Raw genomic sequence first — 18,383 nt, forward strand, 5'->3', positions numbered from 1 at the left:
CCGTCACAAATACCTAAGTAGCTCAGTCATGTGTTCACGCTCACACAGTATTGCTTCAAGCTATAATAAACCAAAACGCACATATAAGCCGCAAACAGACCTGCTCTTTTTTTTTTTTTTTTTTCTTGTTTGTTTTTTCTAAGAAGGTATCAGCAACCTAATCCAACGGGAGCTTTTTGTTAACATTAGGATATAATTTGACATATCCCAAGCATTAGCCAGACACCTATGGGCATGTTTGACAGTTACACATCCTCTCTTTGCCCTCTGGCTGGAAGAGGGCAGATCTACATCTTCTCAATTCAGTTTATTTTTTTATTTTATTTTTTGTTTTATTTATATAGCACCAATTCACAACACATGTCGTCTCAAGGCACTTCACAAAAGTCAGGTACTTACATTCCAATTAATCCAAACCATTGAACAGTGCAGTCAGATTCAGTTATTTATTCAAATTGGATAAAAAGTTTTTCTAGCTAAGGAAACCCAGAAGATTGCATCCAGTCAGTGATTGCAGCATTCACTCCTCCTGGATGAGCATGTAGAGACAGTGGCACCTCTCCAGAAAGGTGTCACAAGCAGACACAGAGCCAGGCCAGGTGTAGCTCCTCCTCCTCCCACGTCCCTGTCAGCAGCTGGAACCGGTCCAGGATGGGATTGGCTTCCTGCAAGCAGGAAGGAACTGGTACTTCGGGTTAACCAAATATGGAGCGACCCGTATCAGTTTGGATGGCATGAGTCAGCGCCAGACTATATATCCTTGGAGCGGAGGGAAACCGGTTTTTTAAGAAAGGTTGATCGCATAAGGATTTACTAGGCTCTCCAGCCCACTTTTTGATTTTAATACATTCTAAATCACTTTTATAAATACATGTGGATTTAAATTAAGAGTCGTCTGTTTACCTGGAGCGAGTTTTCCCCTTGTCATGTTTATGGCCTTGCGTTACTGGCAACAACGTCAATAAAACAACGCGAAGGCGGGACCTCTGATGAAGCAGCCAATCAACGGGCACCTTTTGAGAGGCGTTTAAAAGCAAAGAAGCGCCTCTTGCCACTGCCAGTAATAAGGAAACTGAGGAGAAGTTAAGACACAGAGAGAAGAAGAGGAATGAAAACATCTGAGTAAATCTCTGGACTCCGCTTTGAATCCATCTAAAGGTACAAACCGACGACTTGGTACAGTACAGTTCCCATATTTTGGAAGTTTTGCTGTTTTTTGTAGCTTTAATAAATACAGCGGGACTTTGCGCTGGAGATTGACACATTTCGGACACAGCAGCATCGTTTGCAGCGCACTCTTGTATTTGACTGTCTTTAGAAAAAAAAAAAAAGCACAATATTTCCACAATAATGGAACAGCCTTTTTATGACGACTCGTTTCTCTCTGCTTATGGCCATCCAGGCGCAGCTCTGCCAGACTACAAGCTGCTAAAGCAGAATATGAACTTGAACTTCTCCGATTCATATCGGAACTCGAGCTTCAAGACACAGCACCTGCGCGGAGACGGTGATTTCTACCCAGCAGGGACCGCGGACGTGGGCTCCCTGAAGCTCGCCTCCCCGGAACTCGAGCGGCTGATCATCCAGAGCAGCACCGGGGTCATCACTACACCGACCCCCGCACAGTACCTCTACAACCGCGGCATCACAGAGGACCAGGAGGTGTTCGCTGACGGCTTCGTCAAAGCGCTGGACGATCTGCACAAGATGAACCAGATGGCGCCTCCAAACGTCTCCATCGGCACCGGTGGGATCGCATGTCCGGCTCCGGGCTCGGGGTTCGCCCACTCTATGCCGCCAGAACCGCTGGAGTACACGAACCTGAGCGGCTGCACAACCTCTGGAACCAGTTATCAGTCAACCATCAGCTACCTGCCGCACAACCATTATCACCAGCATTCCCATGCAGTGGCGCACGGGTCCCACCACTTCCAGCCCTCCCTCGCAGGAGCCGGCATCCACTCGCAGCGCTTCGGGGGCTTGAAGGAGGAGCCCCAAACGGTGCCCGACATGCAGAGCAGCGACACCGGCTCCCCGCCGATGTCGCCTATCGACATGGAGAACCAGGAGCGGATCAAGGCGGAGCGCAAGCGGCTGAGGAACCGGCTGGCAGCTTCCAAATGTCGGAGGCGCAAGCTGGAGCGCATCGCCCGGTTGGAGGACAAGGTGAAGGTGTTGAAAACAGACAACGCCGGACTGTCGAACACGGCCTCCCTGCTGCGGGAGCAGGTGGCCCAGCTCAAACAGAAAGTCATGACTCATGTGAGCAGTGGCTGCCAGCTCATGTTAGCGCCCAAAGTGAAGTCTTACTGAAGAAATTATGCACTTTTTTTTTTTTTTTAAATGAACACTGGACAAAAACTGCACTGAAAAACACAAGACTTTATACGCTGAGAGTACGAGAACTGAATCAACCGTGGTTTAAAAAAAAAAAAAAAAAAAAGCCAGACAAGAAATCTTACAACCAGCCTAAAAAAAAACAAACACTTAGGGGCATTTTTGAAAAACGTTTTAAAAGTGCCGTCTTGGCTTTCCCTGTTTACATTTTGTTTGCCCTTTGTGATGCTTTTTACGTGTATAAGTTATTTGTGTTTATCTTTTTTTTTTTTTTTTTTACCTGTACAATAATATTTAAGCAAGAAATTAAGACAATGTGTAATTAAAAGAACTCGCTGCTTATAAATGTGTGTTCTTTGAAAAATACGGTCGTATTTCTCGTAAATATAACCGCACTGTTGTCACTGATCAGAAGTTTACGCCAGAAGTTGCTAAACGTCCCAGCGTAGGACTGTTTCCCCCCCCCCCCCTCCCCTCCTTATTGACGTACGTGCGTAAACCCAAATATGGCAAATGTTGCGTGCGGACGTCATATCACGACAAAGGTTTCCGGGAACTCCCTCCTACATTACCAGTCAGAGGCTGCGCTCTCCCCTTCACACCACAGCCGAGAGGTTTGTCAATGAGTTTATTCTAGTGAGGGGAGTTTCCCCTCATTCTGCTTTCAGTTTCCCAAAACAAGCCTTGTGATTAACAGCTCAGGAAGGACAAAAAAAAAAAAAAAAAAGTTCCATGAAAACATGTCGTAATGAGGGTTAAATTTGAAAGTTGTCGGAGAAAAAAGCTGGCGGAAATACTGGAGGTGAAAAACGTCAGATTTAAAAGTGTTTTTGTTTTTTTTATAGCTGTCTAGTGTGGGTCCATGCGTTATTTAAAACAAATTGAAAGAGACTAATCTATTTAAATGCGTCAATATTTACTGGGGGGGGGGGGGGGGGGGGGGGAAAGTTTCCTTTATTGAATTGGGGCATCTAAAATACAAACGTTTTTAAATAAAATCAATTTATTGGAAATGAACTGAAAACAATAAGCTGAGGTTACCACAATTAATTGCTTCAAGTTACTAAACTTGCGAGAAGGAACAGCTGGTAGGGATAATGGAGAAGGATTCAAACAAAAAAGTTAAATTAACACACTAATTGAATTAAAAAAGGTAAAACTTGGGTAAAATTATATTGTCCATTGAAATACATAAATTCATAGTTCCAATAATAAAAAAAAAACCTCAAAATCAACTGCTAAGAAATAAACCTATAATTTAGAACTTCAATATTTTTACCAAACATGTAACCTATAGCCATTTGTTAAAAGTAGATTCCCATAATTCATTATCTTCAAGCAAGGTTATCTGTACGCCAACTTCAATGGTCACGTTTGACAGATAAAATTAACCCAAACTGCTGCAGCGCACAAATTAAAATGGTAACATTTTATTTTTTTTGTCAAAATTTTTGACATGTTCAACTTACATTTATTTTCCCCGTTTTATTCATCATTGACGTAAGTGATTAATCAGTAATTTATTGAATTGGGGTACTTTCAGATCTCTATAGTACTGCTTCAGCAGATAAGCCCTTATAGTCAAATATTTCTGTTTTGACTACAATAAGAAAATCTCCATGGCTAAATCAGTCACATATAAACCTTAAATTGAGCCATCCAATCTTTCCCCAACAGGAACTGGAGCCATTTGGCAGCAACAGGTTGTTGTGCTGAGTCAACCACCACTATAACTCCAATATTAACCAAGACTTGGCAGCTTTGTGACGTACTGTGATCTTATGCCAAGCAAAGCTGTTCAACTGCATCAGGTCCAAGACGAAAATAAATAAATCTAAAACCTATTCAGAAGTCTTAAGAACAGATTCTGGGCTTTGCTGCCACCTAGAGGACATTAATGAATTGACATACAGAAAAAAAAAAAAAAAAAACCACAGGGTACATCAGTTTATCCACCGTTTTAATAAAATGGTAACAAATCACTAATGGCAGCAAGGAATAAAGAAACCCTGTTATAAAAGACGGAGCAAAACTATACTTTCAGTGCGTGAGACTATGAGGTTATCACAACAACCACAGCCTGAACATACAAGGATAACACTTGCAGAAGATTTTTTAAGAAGTTCAAAACTTTGTTCTAATGGGATAAATCTGGATACAATAGTGCTTCACAGGGACAAGTCTGATTCGAAGACAAGTGCTGAGCTCACAAATAATCAGCTGGACAGAAGGCCTTGGAATTTATTGCTTTGAGAAGAAAGCTTTGCTCTTCTCCACGTCGGGGACGATTGTGTCGCTCCCGGGCTTCCAGCCAGCAGGACAAACTGTGCAGAGATAGCAAAGGGATAAAGATTACTTCAAGTGTCAGAGTTTGTTGATAAACTACGTTATCAGAGGACAAAGTACATATGTGAATGTCCAGGAGGATAAACCAGTAGCGATGTTTGTGAAGCTATGATCACCACTTCTTTTGGACAGATCTGTTCAGTAAATCTGCAACAGATGCAGTTAATGTGTAAAACTCCTTAAAACACCAGCATTTCTTTACTTTGCTTTCAAAGAGCCGTACTTCCTTGTATTATTGGGTGTTGTGCAATAAGTTCTAAAGATCAAGCGCGTTACAGCCCTAACTCTTTCTAGTTTTTAAAGAGCCTGTGAAAATGACTGGGTAACAAGTTAACAAAGCTTTAATAAAGTAGCGCCAACAAACCCCACTTGAATAACAATAAAAGCTGGCTCACAGCTTTTGCAGCACTACTTAAGTGTCAAACACGAAATACAGCAGCATAAAATTTAATCTCAGGGCCATTTGTACTTTAAATTGCTGCAACAGTAAATTTAATTTTCATTTCTTTATACTTTTTCTTGTCACCAATACAAAACTAAAGTTACAAAAAAGAACATTAAGAAGCTGATACATTTATTAATTTTTTTAAATGGCTTTCCAGCTACCAGGATCAGTGGGGATCTTAGGTCTTAGGTCACGGTGTTAACCTCCAGACCTCAAGGACTGGTGTCGTGCATGTTTTAGATATGTTCCTACTCGGACACTGCTCAATGAAATAACTGAATTACCTCCTCAGACTGACATCAAGTTCAGCTGATCCCTGCCAATGAACCGATCATTTGATTTGGACGTGTGGAACTAGAAAAATCTCTACAAAATACAGGAAACTGGTCCTATGGGATTAGCTTTGGACACCACAGTGTTGGGTAAAAAGCTATGACCTTCCCAGTAAGCTCAAAAGGGCAGATTAAGCACCAAAGGAAAGACATTAACTAATGTGATATTTACAGCAGTGCTTTATGCATGGCATTGGTCAATTTTCCAAAGGTCAATGTTTCATAGGTTTGAAGTTAAGGTAGTTATGAGATAATTTAGGATCTGCATGAATTAAAAAGTGCCTATTTTTAACCCACTTGATGACTTAAGAAAAAAGAAATCTTCGTCCACTTCTCCATGTTACCAGAGTTCAGTGGCTTTTAAAGAGCTTATTCATTAGACTGTCAGTGATTGACCTTAAGCGTGGATCAACACTTCAAGTTCCTGTGTTTAAAACTTAACTTTGCGATATATAAAAACATGAAGAAGCTAGCAGCATATATTAAAGCAAGATTTTTACTTCTGTTTTAAACCAAACTACAATAATCAGGTTACAGGAACAGATTATTCTGTGATTTGCTGCTCTGCATCATGGGACTTGTAGTTTTGTTGTGCTACATCAAGTTTCTGCACCAGAATGCCAGACAGAAAAGTGATGCCAGTGAATTTTTTAGCTGATTTAAGACCTAGCATGGAAGATCTGGATGTTGAACACTAACCACATAGAAACCCTGAAATAAGCCTCTTTCAATGTTCAGCATTTAACATGTGAATATAATTTTTGTATGGGGTGGTTAACTAATATGAGCACACTGGATCCACTCACCCTCTCCATATTTGTCAGTGTGCTGGAAGGCTTGTACCAGGCGCAGGGTCTCATCCACAGAGCGACCCACAGGCAAGTCGTTGATGGTGATCTGCCTCAAAACCCCCTTATCATCAATCACAAACAAACCCCTGAGAGTACAAAATGAGATCCAAGGATCAGGAGCATTAATTAAACTTTATGTTCAAACTTTTAGGCAAATGTTTTATCAAAATCACAAACTTCCATCTAAAAAAAAGGTTCAACTGACCTGTATGCAATGCCTTCATCCTCCTTCAACACACCGTAGTCTCTGGAAATGGACTTTGTGAGGTCTGCAACAAGGGGGATCTTCATATTACCCAGTCCACCCTGTTTCCTTGGTGTGTTGATCCTGAATAGATGGAGAGAATTATTTCCTGGCACCATTTACTCAATGATAGCTATATTGAACTGAGTAATGTTACAGAAAGGACAAAATAGCCCCGTAATACAGCAACAATAAGACAGCAGGATACATTTCTACAATGAAATGTAAGAGCAAAATCCAACAAAAAGCAACTGATGCCTACTTAAGGCAACACAAGACATGAAAAGTTGGAGGGTGAGCAGGATGACAGTTGGAGGGAATTATTAAAGTGTAATATAAACAAAAGACCATGGAAGTTGTGCAATGCCTCATATCATTCCTTCTAGAAGAGGCAAGCTGAATCAGAGGCCGTTAGCTCAACACTTATCAGCATCTGCAGCAGGGCAGCGACAACTGATAAACCAGGGTGGGTACTCCTTCAGAGCAGCGGGAATCCTCTCCATTAATGCTGCAGATACAAACTGCAACGAGTGGACAGCCTAGTGCAACATTTTTATTTTCCTGTGCACACAAACATTTTACAGGAGATCGTGTTCGAAACAGCAAAGACTTTGAATCTCCAGCAAGTATTTGCCAAAGCACTGATTGTCATGATATGCTTTGATGCATTAAAAAGGGATAATGTTGCAATTGCTTTGTTTTATGTCGAATTAAAAAGCTACTCCCGGAAACAGGAGGGAAAAGAAATATCAGAATTTACACAACCTGCTGATTAATTCATCGGCTCCGTTTATGTATTTTAAGTCTAAAAACCAATTACCATGCCAGGTGGGTGAAGTGGGAGTCAATGGAGCAGCCGATGACCTCACAGTTAATACGACGGAAGTCCTCTGCTCTGTCGCTGAAGGCAATGATCTCAGTCGGGCACACAAAGGTAAAGTCCAAGGGATAGAAGAAGAAGATCACATACTTCCCTGAGGTACACAGAAGTAAATGGTTATCCATGCTTGGGTAAAACCGGCTCTGATTCTGATCAGACGCTGAGCATACAGTGCACAAGCTGCTGTTTTTAAGGTTAAAAAAAGAATAACAAAGAAAAAAATAAATAGGTCATGTTACCCTTGTAGTCTGACAGCTTGATTTCCTTGAACTGCCCATCCACCACAGCTGTGGCTTTGAATACTGGGGCAGGCTTGCCAATCTGAGCGTTTCCAGAAGACATGGTGATAATTAACTGAGGGGGACACAGCACACATATTTAACATAGATACACAGATAACACGTTAACCTACCAGAACCAATACATCTAAACCGTTAAGGGAAAACTAGGCATTTGGTTAAAATGGGTTAAAAGAAGAAAACAAAAGAAACACACTTCATTTAAAATATAAGGCTATTTGGTTTAAAAGCCATGTCTTTGTTGACTTAATATTTTAAACCCCCTTTCAAACACCTGCTGGAAGTCACATGCAAGTCACAGTCTACCAGTAGGGAACAATAGCCACTTAGAAAGCTTATGTAACCATGATCTGCACAAACCAAGAAGGGGATGCCTAATGCAGGCTGCATGTTTCTGATGTGGATCTGAAACAAAAAGCTACTTGGCTGCAGAGTTAACGTGAAACCTAACATGCTTGACAATATTTCATAAATATCTGGGAATATAACCATTACGCTAAATGCATGAACGCTTTCATTCAAAAATAACGTCCTGCGTCACTTTGGTGTTGTTTTACATTAAATATTCGTGCAATGGCTTCACCTGATCAAAGTTTACCAAGGGTTGAAGGGAGCCTCGCGTTTAAATTAGTTGAAATAAGATTAAAGTTGAACAAATGAGGACAGAACGGACCGGTGCAGGAAGCTGCGGTCCAGGGACAAAGAAAGAGCCAGAAACACTTGAAGGAGGAGGAGGAGGGAGCAGTTAACACAAACAGCCCGTTAGCTTATTCTTAGCTCAGTCTACTTCTACTCCTGTGCTCCTTTCTCTCCAGGACAAACATTTTCCTCAAACTGTGCAGGCGCACCTAAAAAAAAAGCTTCAACGAAACACGCAAACTTTGTATTCTGCCCACCTGAGTTTCGCAAGACCGTGGAAAACTTGTCAACCGAGGTCTATGGCTTGCTGAAAGCAAGAGGAGGCAATGAGAGCGATTTTGCGTAAGAAGTACTCGCAGGCAGGTGTGACCTCCGGAAGTACAAAAACCGCCCTTCAAAATAAAAGCAGGGACTTGGAATCCCCGGCAACACACTTCTTTTGACTGACTTTTCTACTAATCGAAGATAATTCAACTTTTCACACAGTTAGCATAAGTTGGGGACAATTTCTTGGCCCGTTTTTATGTTTTGCAAGTATAAGTGAAGACGTTATCATGATGATGATACAAGTGTGGATTTAAAAGTTGCTATTTAACAAATCATCCGTTTTTTGGCTACAATTCTATCACTGCATATAGTTAGAGCCTCGTTAAAAAATGGTATTGTGAAATAAAACCTAACCACTATCAGAAAGGATACTTCACCACACCACTTATATTGAGTGGCACAACTGTGACGTCCAATAATAACATTTAGTAATATTTTAATCATAAACACAGCATTTAAACCTAACAAGGTTTAGAGGGATTTTAGAAGGCTTATGCTCTGGCTGGATGGGTACTAAATGGTATTCTTGACTGGAACCCACTTGGGTTGACTCAATAAAATCCATATTTGCATGGACAAATTAAATACCTGAATATTTAGCTAAATTGCTAAATTAAATATCTAGCTAAAATTTACAGATTTTTACAGATTGAACATCTAACACATGTATGCAGTTTGCCAAATAAATGCTGAAAATGTTCAGATAGACAGACAGACAGACAGACAGATAGATAGATAGATAGATAGATAGATAGATAGATAGATAGATAGATAGATAGATAGATAGATAGATAGAATAATATTTTGAAAGGAACAGCTCCAGCTACGTGCCATGCTACTTCCGGTTAGCCTGGGAGAATCTGATGTGCTCAGTTTCTTGAAGGTTGAGGGTAATTTTGCACTTACTGCTTGGTAAATGTGTTAACTGGAAGTACAGATGTGTAGAATGTGTAGTTTATTGGTGCTTTGCTGGAATGAGGCGCAGCGCCGATTGCATGCGGTTGATGTTAACATTGTAGACGAAAACAAAAGACCACAGAGGTAGCTTAAGTTAGCTATTACATAGAAAATACCCGTACAAATTTCACCTCGCTGTGTGTTTTTGTGTAAGATAGATTAAACAAGATCTGAGTTTAAATGATTAAACTCAAACGATTAATGCTACAATGCGATAGCTAACTGAAATCCAACAGCCGTTAAGACATTTTTGAATGAACTAATTTCACGCGATATTTTAGTTGTGTCGCGTTATTTACCTCGTTTATTTCTGTCAGTGTATATTCTGATGACATTTTATTTCTATGTCAGCAGTATTAATACTGTGCCGTGTTTTTATGTATTTAATATGATTTTTAGGGACTCTGCAAAAAGAGAACTCCCCCTTTTATCAAATAAACCCTCGGTGTGATCAGTGCAAATGGACTCACAAGGTAAGACTCTTAACAATGGAGTTCCTACTAATAAGATATTTGTGTAGAGTACCGATTCCACTGTTAAATAGCCAAGGATGAGTAAATTAATGGCCCACCTTTTTTAACTTTAATTGAAGGTGTTATATATTGTACACAGGGTGTGCTCGTAAAGCTCCCTTGAACAAGTTTTGGAACAAAAAAGGTGCGACTTGAAGCCTTTCTATGTGACCCTCTTTAGAGACAAATAATACTTTTCATTTTTGTTCCTATAGATTATTATTATTTTTTTATAAAATAAAATTTACACCCAGCAACGTTATCACAGTGTATAGTCTACATTTATGTACTGTTGGACTAAGAAGAACAAAATTAAAATAAATGTTAAAAAGAACAAAGTAATTAACAGTTAATGATGTACATATCACAGAAAAAAACAAGGAACAGAACATGGTTACATTTCCCAATTACCCAATAGGTCTAAATAAGTCGAGTAGATTAGGTCTGCGCTCACTTACCCCTGTAATCTGTTGTATCATCAATAATACATTGTTTTTGTTTGTTTTTCTTGGGAAAATATTACTTTTCATACATTTAATTTTTTTCAAACTACATAAGTTTTTTTCTTGATCAGTTATTTGAAATGCATGTATTTTTTTTTTAAGGTTGCACAGATATGAACATACAAACCAGTGCCTTCAGGGATTTAAGGATGATAACGTTAGCTAAACTTTCCAACAATGGAACATTCAACATGGCATTGCATGTAAACAAAACACCATTAAAGCCATTCATAAAATGTTATTTCTGATTTCATTTACATACATTTTACTGTTTTGGAAAATTATGTTTGGTTACAAAGACTACAACCACAAACATTTTCAAACATTTTTAGTTTTTTGTATTTAGCCGGTTCTTCTTCACTTGAGACAGCACAAAAATCCTTTAGAAATACATTCTCTTAAGTTTGCAATGAATATACTGATTATGATTAAATCAACTTTTTCCTCATTCGTCTCTTTTTTTACTGTCATCATGATGACTACACCTTTTTTTTTTTTAAGACCTTAAACTTTATATCAGGTGTGAGCATAAAAGTCCATCCTAAATACATCATTGGCAAGCAGAACATAAATAATATTTTGTTCATAGTAATAAATGGCTTAAATATTTTCGTTGATATCTTTGTTTCATTCATTTCTTTCCTTTTCTCTGTTGTTTTTAAGTCTTGATTTTTATTAGGTTCCTCTTCACAACAAAGCTATTTTTAAAAAAACAAAAGAGTCACAAACGAACGCCATCATTTTTATGACTACTGTTTCAGCTGCTCTCTGGGCAGTGCTGACGCCTTGACCAAACACACCGTTCCAGCTAAGGGCACACACACACACACACACACACACACACACACACACAGGGATCTCAGCCAGCTGCCAATACAGTCAGACTTTCACTGCTCTTTCATTGTTAAGGTCAATGTAAAGAGTAAAAAACACTTATTTGACAGTTAATACCCAGACTGGTTAGGTCAACTAAATATACATATAGTTTTGTAAGCTGTGCTCATAAAGGTGTGCACAGCTTTTTGGAACAAAATGTTGTAATTAGTGTTTGTTTAAAAAAAGATGGTACTTGTTCTTTTCAGCTCTAGTCTCTATCTCTGCAGCAAACTCGGGACCGGTGGTGTGTGAGGTCTGTGGAGCCTACTTTGAGTCACGACGAGGCCTGTCGAGCCACGCTCGCCTCCATCTGCGCCAGCTCGGCGTGACTGTGTCAGAAAACAGCGGGGCTCCCATACAGCTGCTCTACCAGCTTGTTCAGGAGAAAGATGACTCTCTTCCGAACGTCAAACCAGATGCGGCTGCACCTGTGTCTCCGCAGTTGCCTAAGAAAACGTCCCAGCAGGAGCCAAAGACACCCGCACCGCAGGAGGACACACCTACTTCCTCCAAGACAGTGGTGAAGGTCATGACAACTCAGGGATCTCCGTCCAAGCTGAAAGAAGCAGGAGCGTCTCTTTTCCCATCTTCTCCCTCTTCTTCTAGACCATCTGAGGGCAGCAGCTCATCACTGTCAGAACCAAAAACAATCACCAAGCCACTGTGGGCACCGCTGGAAACTGACGCCCCGATTACTTTAGGTGGGTTGATGCTGAAGCAGACTGAGGTTGACAGTGCAGTGAACAAGTATTTACTCCTCCTATTGATTTTGTCTGTTTTTGTTTTTTTGTCATATTTAAATGTCTCAGATCATCAAAGAAGCTTTAAGATCAGACAAAGAAATGATGATTTACTTTATTAAGGGTAAAATGTCATCCAAACCAACCTGGACCTTTGTGAAAAGGTAATTCCCCCTTAATCTAAGAACTAGTTGTGCCACCCTTGGCAGCAACAACTTCCTTCAAGCGTTTCCGTTAACTGGAGATGAGTCTTACAGCACCGTGGAGCAGTTTTTTCCCCCCAGTGCGATCCTTTTCTGAAACGCTGTGATACTGCCACTTTTCTTAAGATGTCTTAGTTCTTTCGTGACCTCCTGGGTGAGTCTTTGATGCGCACTTGCAGTTATCTTTAAAAGCCAGCCACTCCTCGGAAGGTTTGGTACTTTTCTATGTTTCCACCTCTTGTGGATGATGGCTCCCATTGTGGGTCGTGGTTAGAAAAGGCTTTGTCAAGCTTTCCAGACCGATAGATGTCAGTGACTTTGTTTCTGTTCTTGAATTTCTTTAGATTGGGGTGTATGTGTTGCTTTTTCTCTACCGGTCTGCAAGGAAATTCAACCACATAATTGTGTCAAATACAGTTTATTTATGATTTAACCATTACATTTTTACTTAGGGCCAGGTCTGTTTGGTTAGCTTTTCTCCCTAAATAAGTGAAATCATAATTTGAAAACAGCTTTTTGTGTTTACTCAGGTTATCTTTGTCTGGTATTAAAATTTGTTTGATTTTCAGTCTGACAAAAAAACAACAAACAAAAAATCTGTTAGGGGCCAAATACGTTTTAGCAGCATTGTATATAATGATACAATAGAAGGTATTAAAGGAAAAAGGTTTTGTTCTAATCATTTTATCCTTTCACTTTCTTCCTTTATTATTCTGACAGCTTCAGAAACGAACAGTGAGATCCACGTCTGCCAGCTTTGCGGCTGCTGGTATGAGACGCGAAAGGGGCTTTCTAGTCACGCTCGAGCCCATCTCCGACAGATCGGCATCCCTGACAGCGACATACAGGGTAGCCCCGTTGAGTTTCTGTACCAGATCATGAAGGAGCAGGACTTTGAGCCGATCAGCAACTTGCATCATGAAGGGCTTTCATCAAACAGTCCCTCGAAGTCCTCTAAACGTCCCTCTGATTTTACCTCTCCTCCTGTGTCTCCTGCCACCAAACGGCCTAAAACGTCGGAGGATTACACCTGCGTTCTTTGCGGGGAGAAGTTTGAGAACCGAAAAGGCCTGGGCAGCCACGCGCGCTCTCATCTCAAACACATGGGAGTAAACGACTTGGTTGGAAAGAGCTCCGCGATCGAAGCTGTGCAGGAGCTGGTCAGCAGCGGGGTACTAGAACCAATGCATGCTCCAAAAACATCCAGCACAGCCAGCTCATCTGCAGCGCCGTCCCCAGCTCCGCCCTCTCCTGCAGTCCCTGCTCCGTCTCCAGCTGTGAGCCAATCCAGGACCTCATTTACCCCCACTGGTCTCTCTCCGAGCCCTTCCACCAGCTCTCACTCGCCTCAGCCTCCGTTAAACAGGGCGCCGAAGGCTAAGAAGGGATTTCGACTAGCTGTGGACCCACTTCTTAGAAAACCAAAGCCTGAGCCTGTGGAGACAGAGATTTCTGTTCAACCAAAGCCATCCAGCGCAGACGGTAGCTCTTTCATGCCGAAGTCGCCCACAGCAGCTGTTTCCACAAAACCTCCTCACTCAGGTAAAGTCAGGAGTTTCTGTTTGGTACTTTTTTGTCTGATTAACACTAATTCATTCATATGTTCTCATACGCCTTGAACATTTTCCCATTTTATCTTCTTATAACCACATACCTTACACTATTTTATTGGGATTTTATCTGATAGCCCAACACAGAGGTTTAGTTGAAGAAAAAGCAAAAATAATTAAAAAGATTTTTTTTTCCAAATAATCTTAAAAGTTTGTTCTTTTCAATTCAGTGGCCGCATTACTCTGAAAGCCCTTCATAGACCAGTTGAATCCAACTGCGTGTAATTTAATGCCAGTATAAATCCAGCTGTTCGGTGAAGGCCTCAGAGGATTGTTGGATAACATTAGTGAACAAAGAGACTAATGTAGAAGTTTAACGAAAATCACAAATTATAGAAGCTGCAGTTGTAACTCTGGAGGAGCTGCAATGATCATGTGTTAGAGCAGGGGTTCCCAAAGTGGGGGTTGCAGATTTTTGTTTTCCAAAACTTTTGAAAACTATAACTTTCCTTCCCTATCTGTCTGTCACATAAAATACATTAACTTGTTTTTGTGAGATCACAAAATGCAGAAAATTCTAGGGGGTGTGAATACTTTAGCGAGGCATTGTATAAGCATGAGTTCACCATGCTCCACAGACCCCCACTCTCCGCCAACGGTCCTGTGCGACTTCTGCGGGCAGCTGTTTGACACCCGGAAAGCGCTGTCCTGCCACGTTCGCGCTCATCTCCGACATCTCGGCCTCAACTGGTCAATCAGAACCTCCCCGATCGACCTTCTGAAAGAAGTCATGCTGCGCCGTGAAGAAAGGAAGGAGTCGGTACCGAGCGGATTTTCAGCAGCGGGCAAGGCATCGTGGAGTACTCAAGGCTCCAAAAGGCCCCCCAGGGAGAGCCTCACATCGAGGGAAGGAGCTTTCAACTCTTCAATGCCTGTTGATTATTCAATGAAAGACAAATCTCCATATGGGAAAACTGGCGCCTCAAATGTTGGTGAGTCTGGTCAAGTCTTTTTTTTATTTTAATTTTCTCCAGTGTAAGATTATGGAACTGCAATACTATAGTGATTTACAGATCTTTACCAGAGGTGCCAATGAATGGGAAGCGCACCATATGTGTTATTTGCATCTTCTCTACAGCACATGTTGTCGGATCAGGCTTGGAAATCACAACTTGATCTGTTTCCACCAAAAAAGCGCATTAATTAGGATATAATTCAGTTCATTTTTTTTTTTCAATGAATTAATATAAAAACATGTAAACATATTAAACGGAAAGTGATATGTTTCAAGTGTCTCTTTTTATGGCTCACAGCTAATGAAAACATAGAACTCAGTTTCTCAGAAAAATAAGAATGTCATCAGACCTGAAAACTGTCCATGTACAGTATATGCACAAGAAACCCTCGGTTGGGGCTCCTTTTACATGAGTTACTGCATCAATGCGGCGTGGCATGGAGGAGATCAGCCTGTGGTTCTGCTGAGGTGTAATGAAAGCCCAGAGTGCTTTGATGGAGACCTTCAGGTCATCCGCATTGCTGGGTCATCTTCTTGACAATACTCCATAGCTTCTCTATGGGGTTCAGGTCAGAGCAGTTTGCTAGCTAATTAAGCCCAGTAACACCATTTTCACCGAACCAGATTTTGGTACCTTTGACATTCTGGACAGGACTTGATAAAACATGGTGGACCAACACCTGCAGATGAAATGGCTAGATTACTGACTGTGGAAGCTTCACATCTACATAAAGCTTAAATTGCAATGAGATGTAAAATTTATTTAACCTGAAAAGAGCGCTGAACAGTAGTCCAGTTATTTTTCTCTTTAGCCCAGGTAGGATGCTTCTGCAATGGTTTCTGGTTCAGGAGTGGCTGAACAAAAGGAATGCAACAGTTGTCCAGGATACAGCTGTATGGTGGCTCTTGAAGTCCCTATTGCTTGTACACTTTTTCTTCCACTTTCCGTTAGTATTCTGGGATACAGCACTCTGTGAACAGCCAGCTTCTATAGCAGTGACCGAACGAGGCGTACCTTACAAAACCCTTTTGTTCTTACATAGTTTTCATATTTTCTGAATTTCACCTTTCATTAGCTGTAACCCATAATCATCAAAATCAAGAGATAAAAAAAGCACTTGAACTTTATTGTTGCATATGTATCCAATCTATCTATATGGGTTTTACTTTTCCACTACAGAACAGCCCAACAACAGACCTATACCAACATGCTGTCAAATCTTTGTAACCAAGTCTCAGGATTGTTCATAAAACATGACCCACATGTTGCTGCTTGTGTCAGATGCCACCTGTGAGCTCTGTGGATTTGACTTTGAAAACCGCAAGGCGTTGGCCAGTCACTGTCGGGCCCACCTCAGACAGCTGGGTTTGTATGAATGGAAGGCGGATGGAGCAACCTCGCCGATCGAAACCCTCAGCGAGCTGATCCGGCGAGACCCGAACAAGGTGGCAGAAATAACCAGACGCTACCGCTATGGAGATCTTTACATCAAGAAGGTGAGCTCTGCAGTGAAAATATGAATTCTCTCAGACATGATGGAGATCTGAAGTGGATACGGACTTATTTGTTTGAGATCATTGAACACATTTTAATATTTGAGAAAGATAATCTGAGTCAATACAGATAATACAAATATATTAATGGAAAAAAAAAAACCCTGGGGTTGGGACTCATCGGAGAGCACCTGGTGGCTGGGTTGCTCCTCGCGGGACCGGCCGGGCCAAGCCCGAACGAGAGACGCGAGACCATCCCCCAGTGGGCCCACCATCTGCAGGGGGAACCGTGAGGGACCGGTGCAAAGAGGATTGGGCGGCGGACAAAGGTGGAGACCTCGGCGGCCTGATCCCCGGATGCTTAGGCTGGCTCTAGGGACGTGGAATGTCACCTCGCTGGGGGGGAAGGAGCCTGAGCTTGTGCGGGAGGTCGAGAGATATCGACTAGAAATATTCGGGCTCGCCTCCACGCACAGCGTGGGCTCTAGAACCCATCTCCTCGAGAGGGGCTTGACTCTCTTCTACGCTGGGGTGGGTTTGCTTGTTGCCCCCCTGCTCAGCCGTCTCGTGTTGGAGTTTACCCCAGTGGATGAGAGGGTCGCATCTCTGCGCCTTCTGGTTGGGGAGAGGTCTCTGACTATCATTTCAGCCTACTGGCCGAGCGGTAGGGCGGAGTACCCGGCCTTCTTGACGTCCCTGTCGGGGGTGCTGGATAGTGCCTCTCCCGGGGACTCCATTATTCTGCTGGGGAACTTCAACGCCCACGTGGGAAACGACAGTGACACCTAGAGAGGCGTGATCGGGAGGAATGGCCTCCCCAATCTGAATCCGAGTGGTGTTTTGTTATTGGACTTCTGTGCTAGTCACGGATTGTCCATAACGAACACCATGTTCAAACATAAGGGTGTCCATCAGTGCACTTGGCACTAGGCAGGAGGTCGATGATCGACTTTGTTGTCGTATCATCAGACCTTCGGCCGCATGTTTTGGACACTCGGGTGAAGAGAGGGGCTGAGCTGTCCACCGATCATCACCTGGTGGTGAGTTGGATCCGCTGGAGGAGGAGAAAGCCGGACAGCCCAAGCGCATAATGAGGGTCTGCTGGGAACGTCTGGCGGAGCCCTCGGCCAGGGATGTATTCAACTCTCACCTCCGGGAGAGCTTTGACCAGATTCCGAGGGATGTTGGAGACGTAGAGTCTGAGTGGACCATGTTCTCCGCATCTATTGTCGATGCTGTTGCCAGTAGCTGCGGCCGTAAGGTCTGCGGAGCCTGTCGCGGCGGCAATCCCCGAACTCGGTGGTGGACACCGGCAGTAAGGGATGCCGTCAAGCTGAAGAAGGAGTCCTATCGGCTGTGAGAGAATTTAAGTACACCCTTTCATCAAACTTTTTGACAGGTGGGTGGGACTTCCGGTGAGGGCGGGATTTCCGGTGGGGGGCATATGGGCGCCATGTGGTTGCCACGTGGGCAGGAGGTCACGTGGTCAAGCAGGTGGTGTGTCCAAGGGGGGCGTAACAGTGGATGCTGATTGGTTGTCGTCATTAGGGGCAATACCTTAAATGAGTCAATTAAAACACAGGGGTGTGTTTGTTATAAATAGAACAAGACAAATATGGTATTATCGGAAACTGTTTGGCATCAGCACCAATTAAAAATAGAGGGGGTGTGTTTGTAAGCATCGTTAAACCTTGAATAACCCAATGAAAACAATAGGGCGTGCCTTAGTGTTTACTTTAAATACAGAGATAAAACTCTGCACTTTACATGCAGCATTCGTTGGAAAAAAAAAGGACACCCGTTCAACAATGGCTAGAGTTAAGAGAGTTTATC

The 18,383-nt window shown here is 42.1% G+C and overlaps 3 protein-coding genes across 6 annotated transcripts in view; 2 read left to right on the top strand and 1 right to left on the bottom strand.

Moving 5' to 3' along the window:
* The first annotated feature begins 784 nt into the window (after nt 1-784).
* On the top strand, nt 785-2,679 carry LOC124868390 (transcription factor JunB-like). 2 transcript variants are annotated; one of them, XM_047365609.1, is made up of 2 exons: nt 785-1,158; nt 1,403-2,679. In XM_047365609.1, the coding sequence occupies exon 2, from the start codon at nt 1,441-1,443 to the stop codon at nt 2,311-2,313; it is 873 nt and encodes a 290-aa protein (XP_047221565.1). In that variant the 5' UTR covers nt 785-1,158; nt 1,403-1,440; the 3' UTR covers nt 2,314-2,679. The 2 variants fall into 2 exon arrangements, with proteins under 2 accessions (XP_047221565.1, XP_047221564.1); XM_047365608.1 differs by having other exon boundaries at nt 786-2,679.
* A 1,601-nt stretch (nt 2,680-4,280) lies between these two features.
* On the bottom strand, nt 4,281-8,781 carry prdx2 (peroxiredoxin 2). The gene is made up of 6 exons (XM_047365610.1): nt 8,631-8,781; nt 7,675-7,789; nt 7,376-7,529; nt 6,517-6,639; nt 6,267-6,397; nt 4,281-4,661 (listed from the first exon to the last, which is right to left on the bottom strand). Exons 2-6 carry the CDS (start codon nt 7,775-7,777, stop codon nt 4,579-4,581), a joined length of 594 nt encoding a protein of 197 aa, XP_047221566.1. The 5' UTR covers nt 7,778-7,789; nt 8,631-8,781; the 3' UTR covers nt 4,281-4,578.
* A 722-nt stretch (nt 8,782-9,503) lies between these two features.
* Nucleotides 9,504-18,383, top strand: part of LOC124867743 (protein Wiz-like) — a 28,672-nt gene continuing 19,792 nt past the window's right edge. The window contains exons 1-6 of one of the 3 annotated variants that reach the window (XM_047364324.1): nt 9,504-9,590; nt 10,057-10,130; nt 11,776-12,249; nt 13,212-14,033; nt 14,680-15,033; nt 16,339-16,553. In XM_047364324.1, coding sequence (XP_047220280.1) covers nt 10,118-10,130; nt 11,776-12,249; nt 13,212-14,033; nt 14,680-15,033; nt 16,339-16,553 — 1,878 coding nt within the window. In that variant the 5' untranslated portion in view covers nt 9,504-9,590; nt 10,057-10,117. Of the gene's footprint in view, nt 9,742-10,056; nt 10,131-11,775; nt 12,250-13,211; nt 14,034-14,679; nt 15,034-16,338; nt 16,554-18,383 lie in introns of all 3 variants that reach the window. The other 2 variants (XM_047364325.1, XM_047364326.1) reach the window with 2 other exon arrangements.

The sequence above is a fragment of the Girardinichthys multiradiatus genome, chromosome 5 (genome assembly GCF_021462225.1).
Source record: "Girardinichthys multiradiatus isolate DD_20200921_A chromosome 5, DD_fGirMul_XY1, whole genome shotgun sequence".
NCBI classification, from domain to species: Eukaryota; Metazoa; Chordata; class Actinopteri; order Cyprinodontiformes; family Goodeidae; genus Girardinichthys; species Girardinichthys multiradiatus.

What these genes read in the sequence shown, in the direction of transcription:
- prdx2 (XM_047365610.1), bottom strand. Translation starts at nt 7,777, where the DNA reads ATGTCTTCTGGAAACGCTCAGATTGGCAAGCCTGCCCCAGTATTCAAA. An exon ending in CACTTCACCCACCTGGCATG is followed by an intron (nt 6,640 to 7,375) that starts GTAATTGGTTTT and finishes CCATCTATTCAG; the next exon opens with GATCAACACACCAAGGAAAC. An exon ending in GATGAAGGCATTGCATACAG is followed by an intron (nt 6,398 to 6,516) that starts GTCAGTTGAACC and finishes TTGTACTCTCAG; the next exon opens with GGGTTTGTTTGTGATTGATG.
- LOC124868390 (XM_047365608.1), top strand. Translation starts at nt 1,351, where the DNA reads ATGGAACAGCCTTTTTATGACGACTCGTTTCTCTCTGCTTATGGCCAT.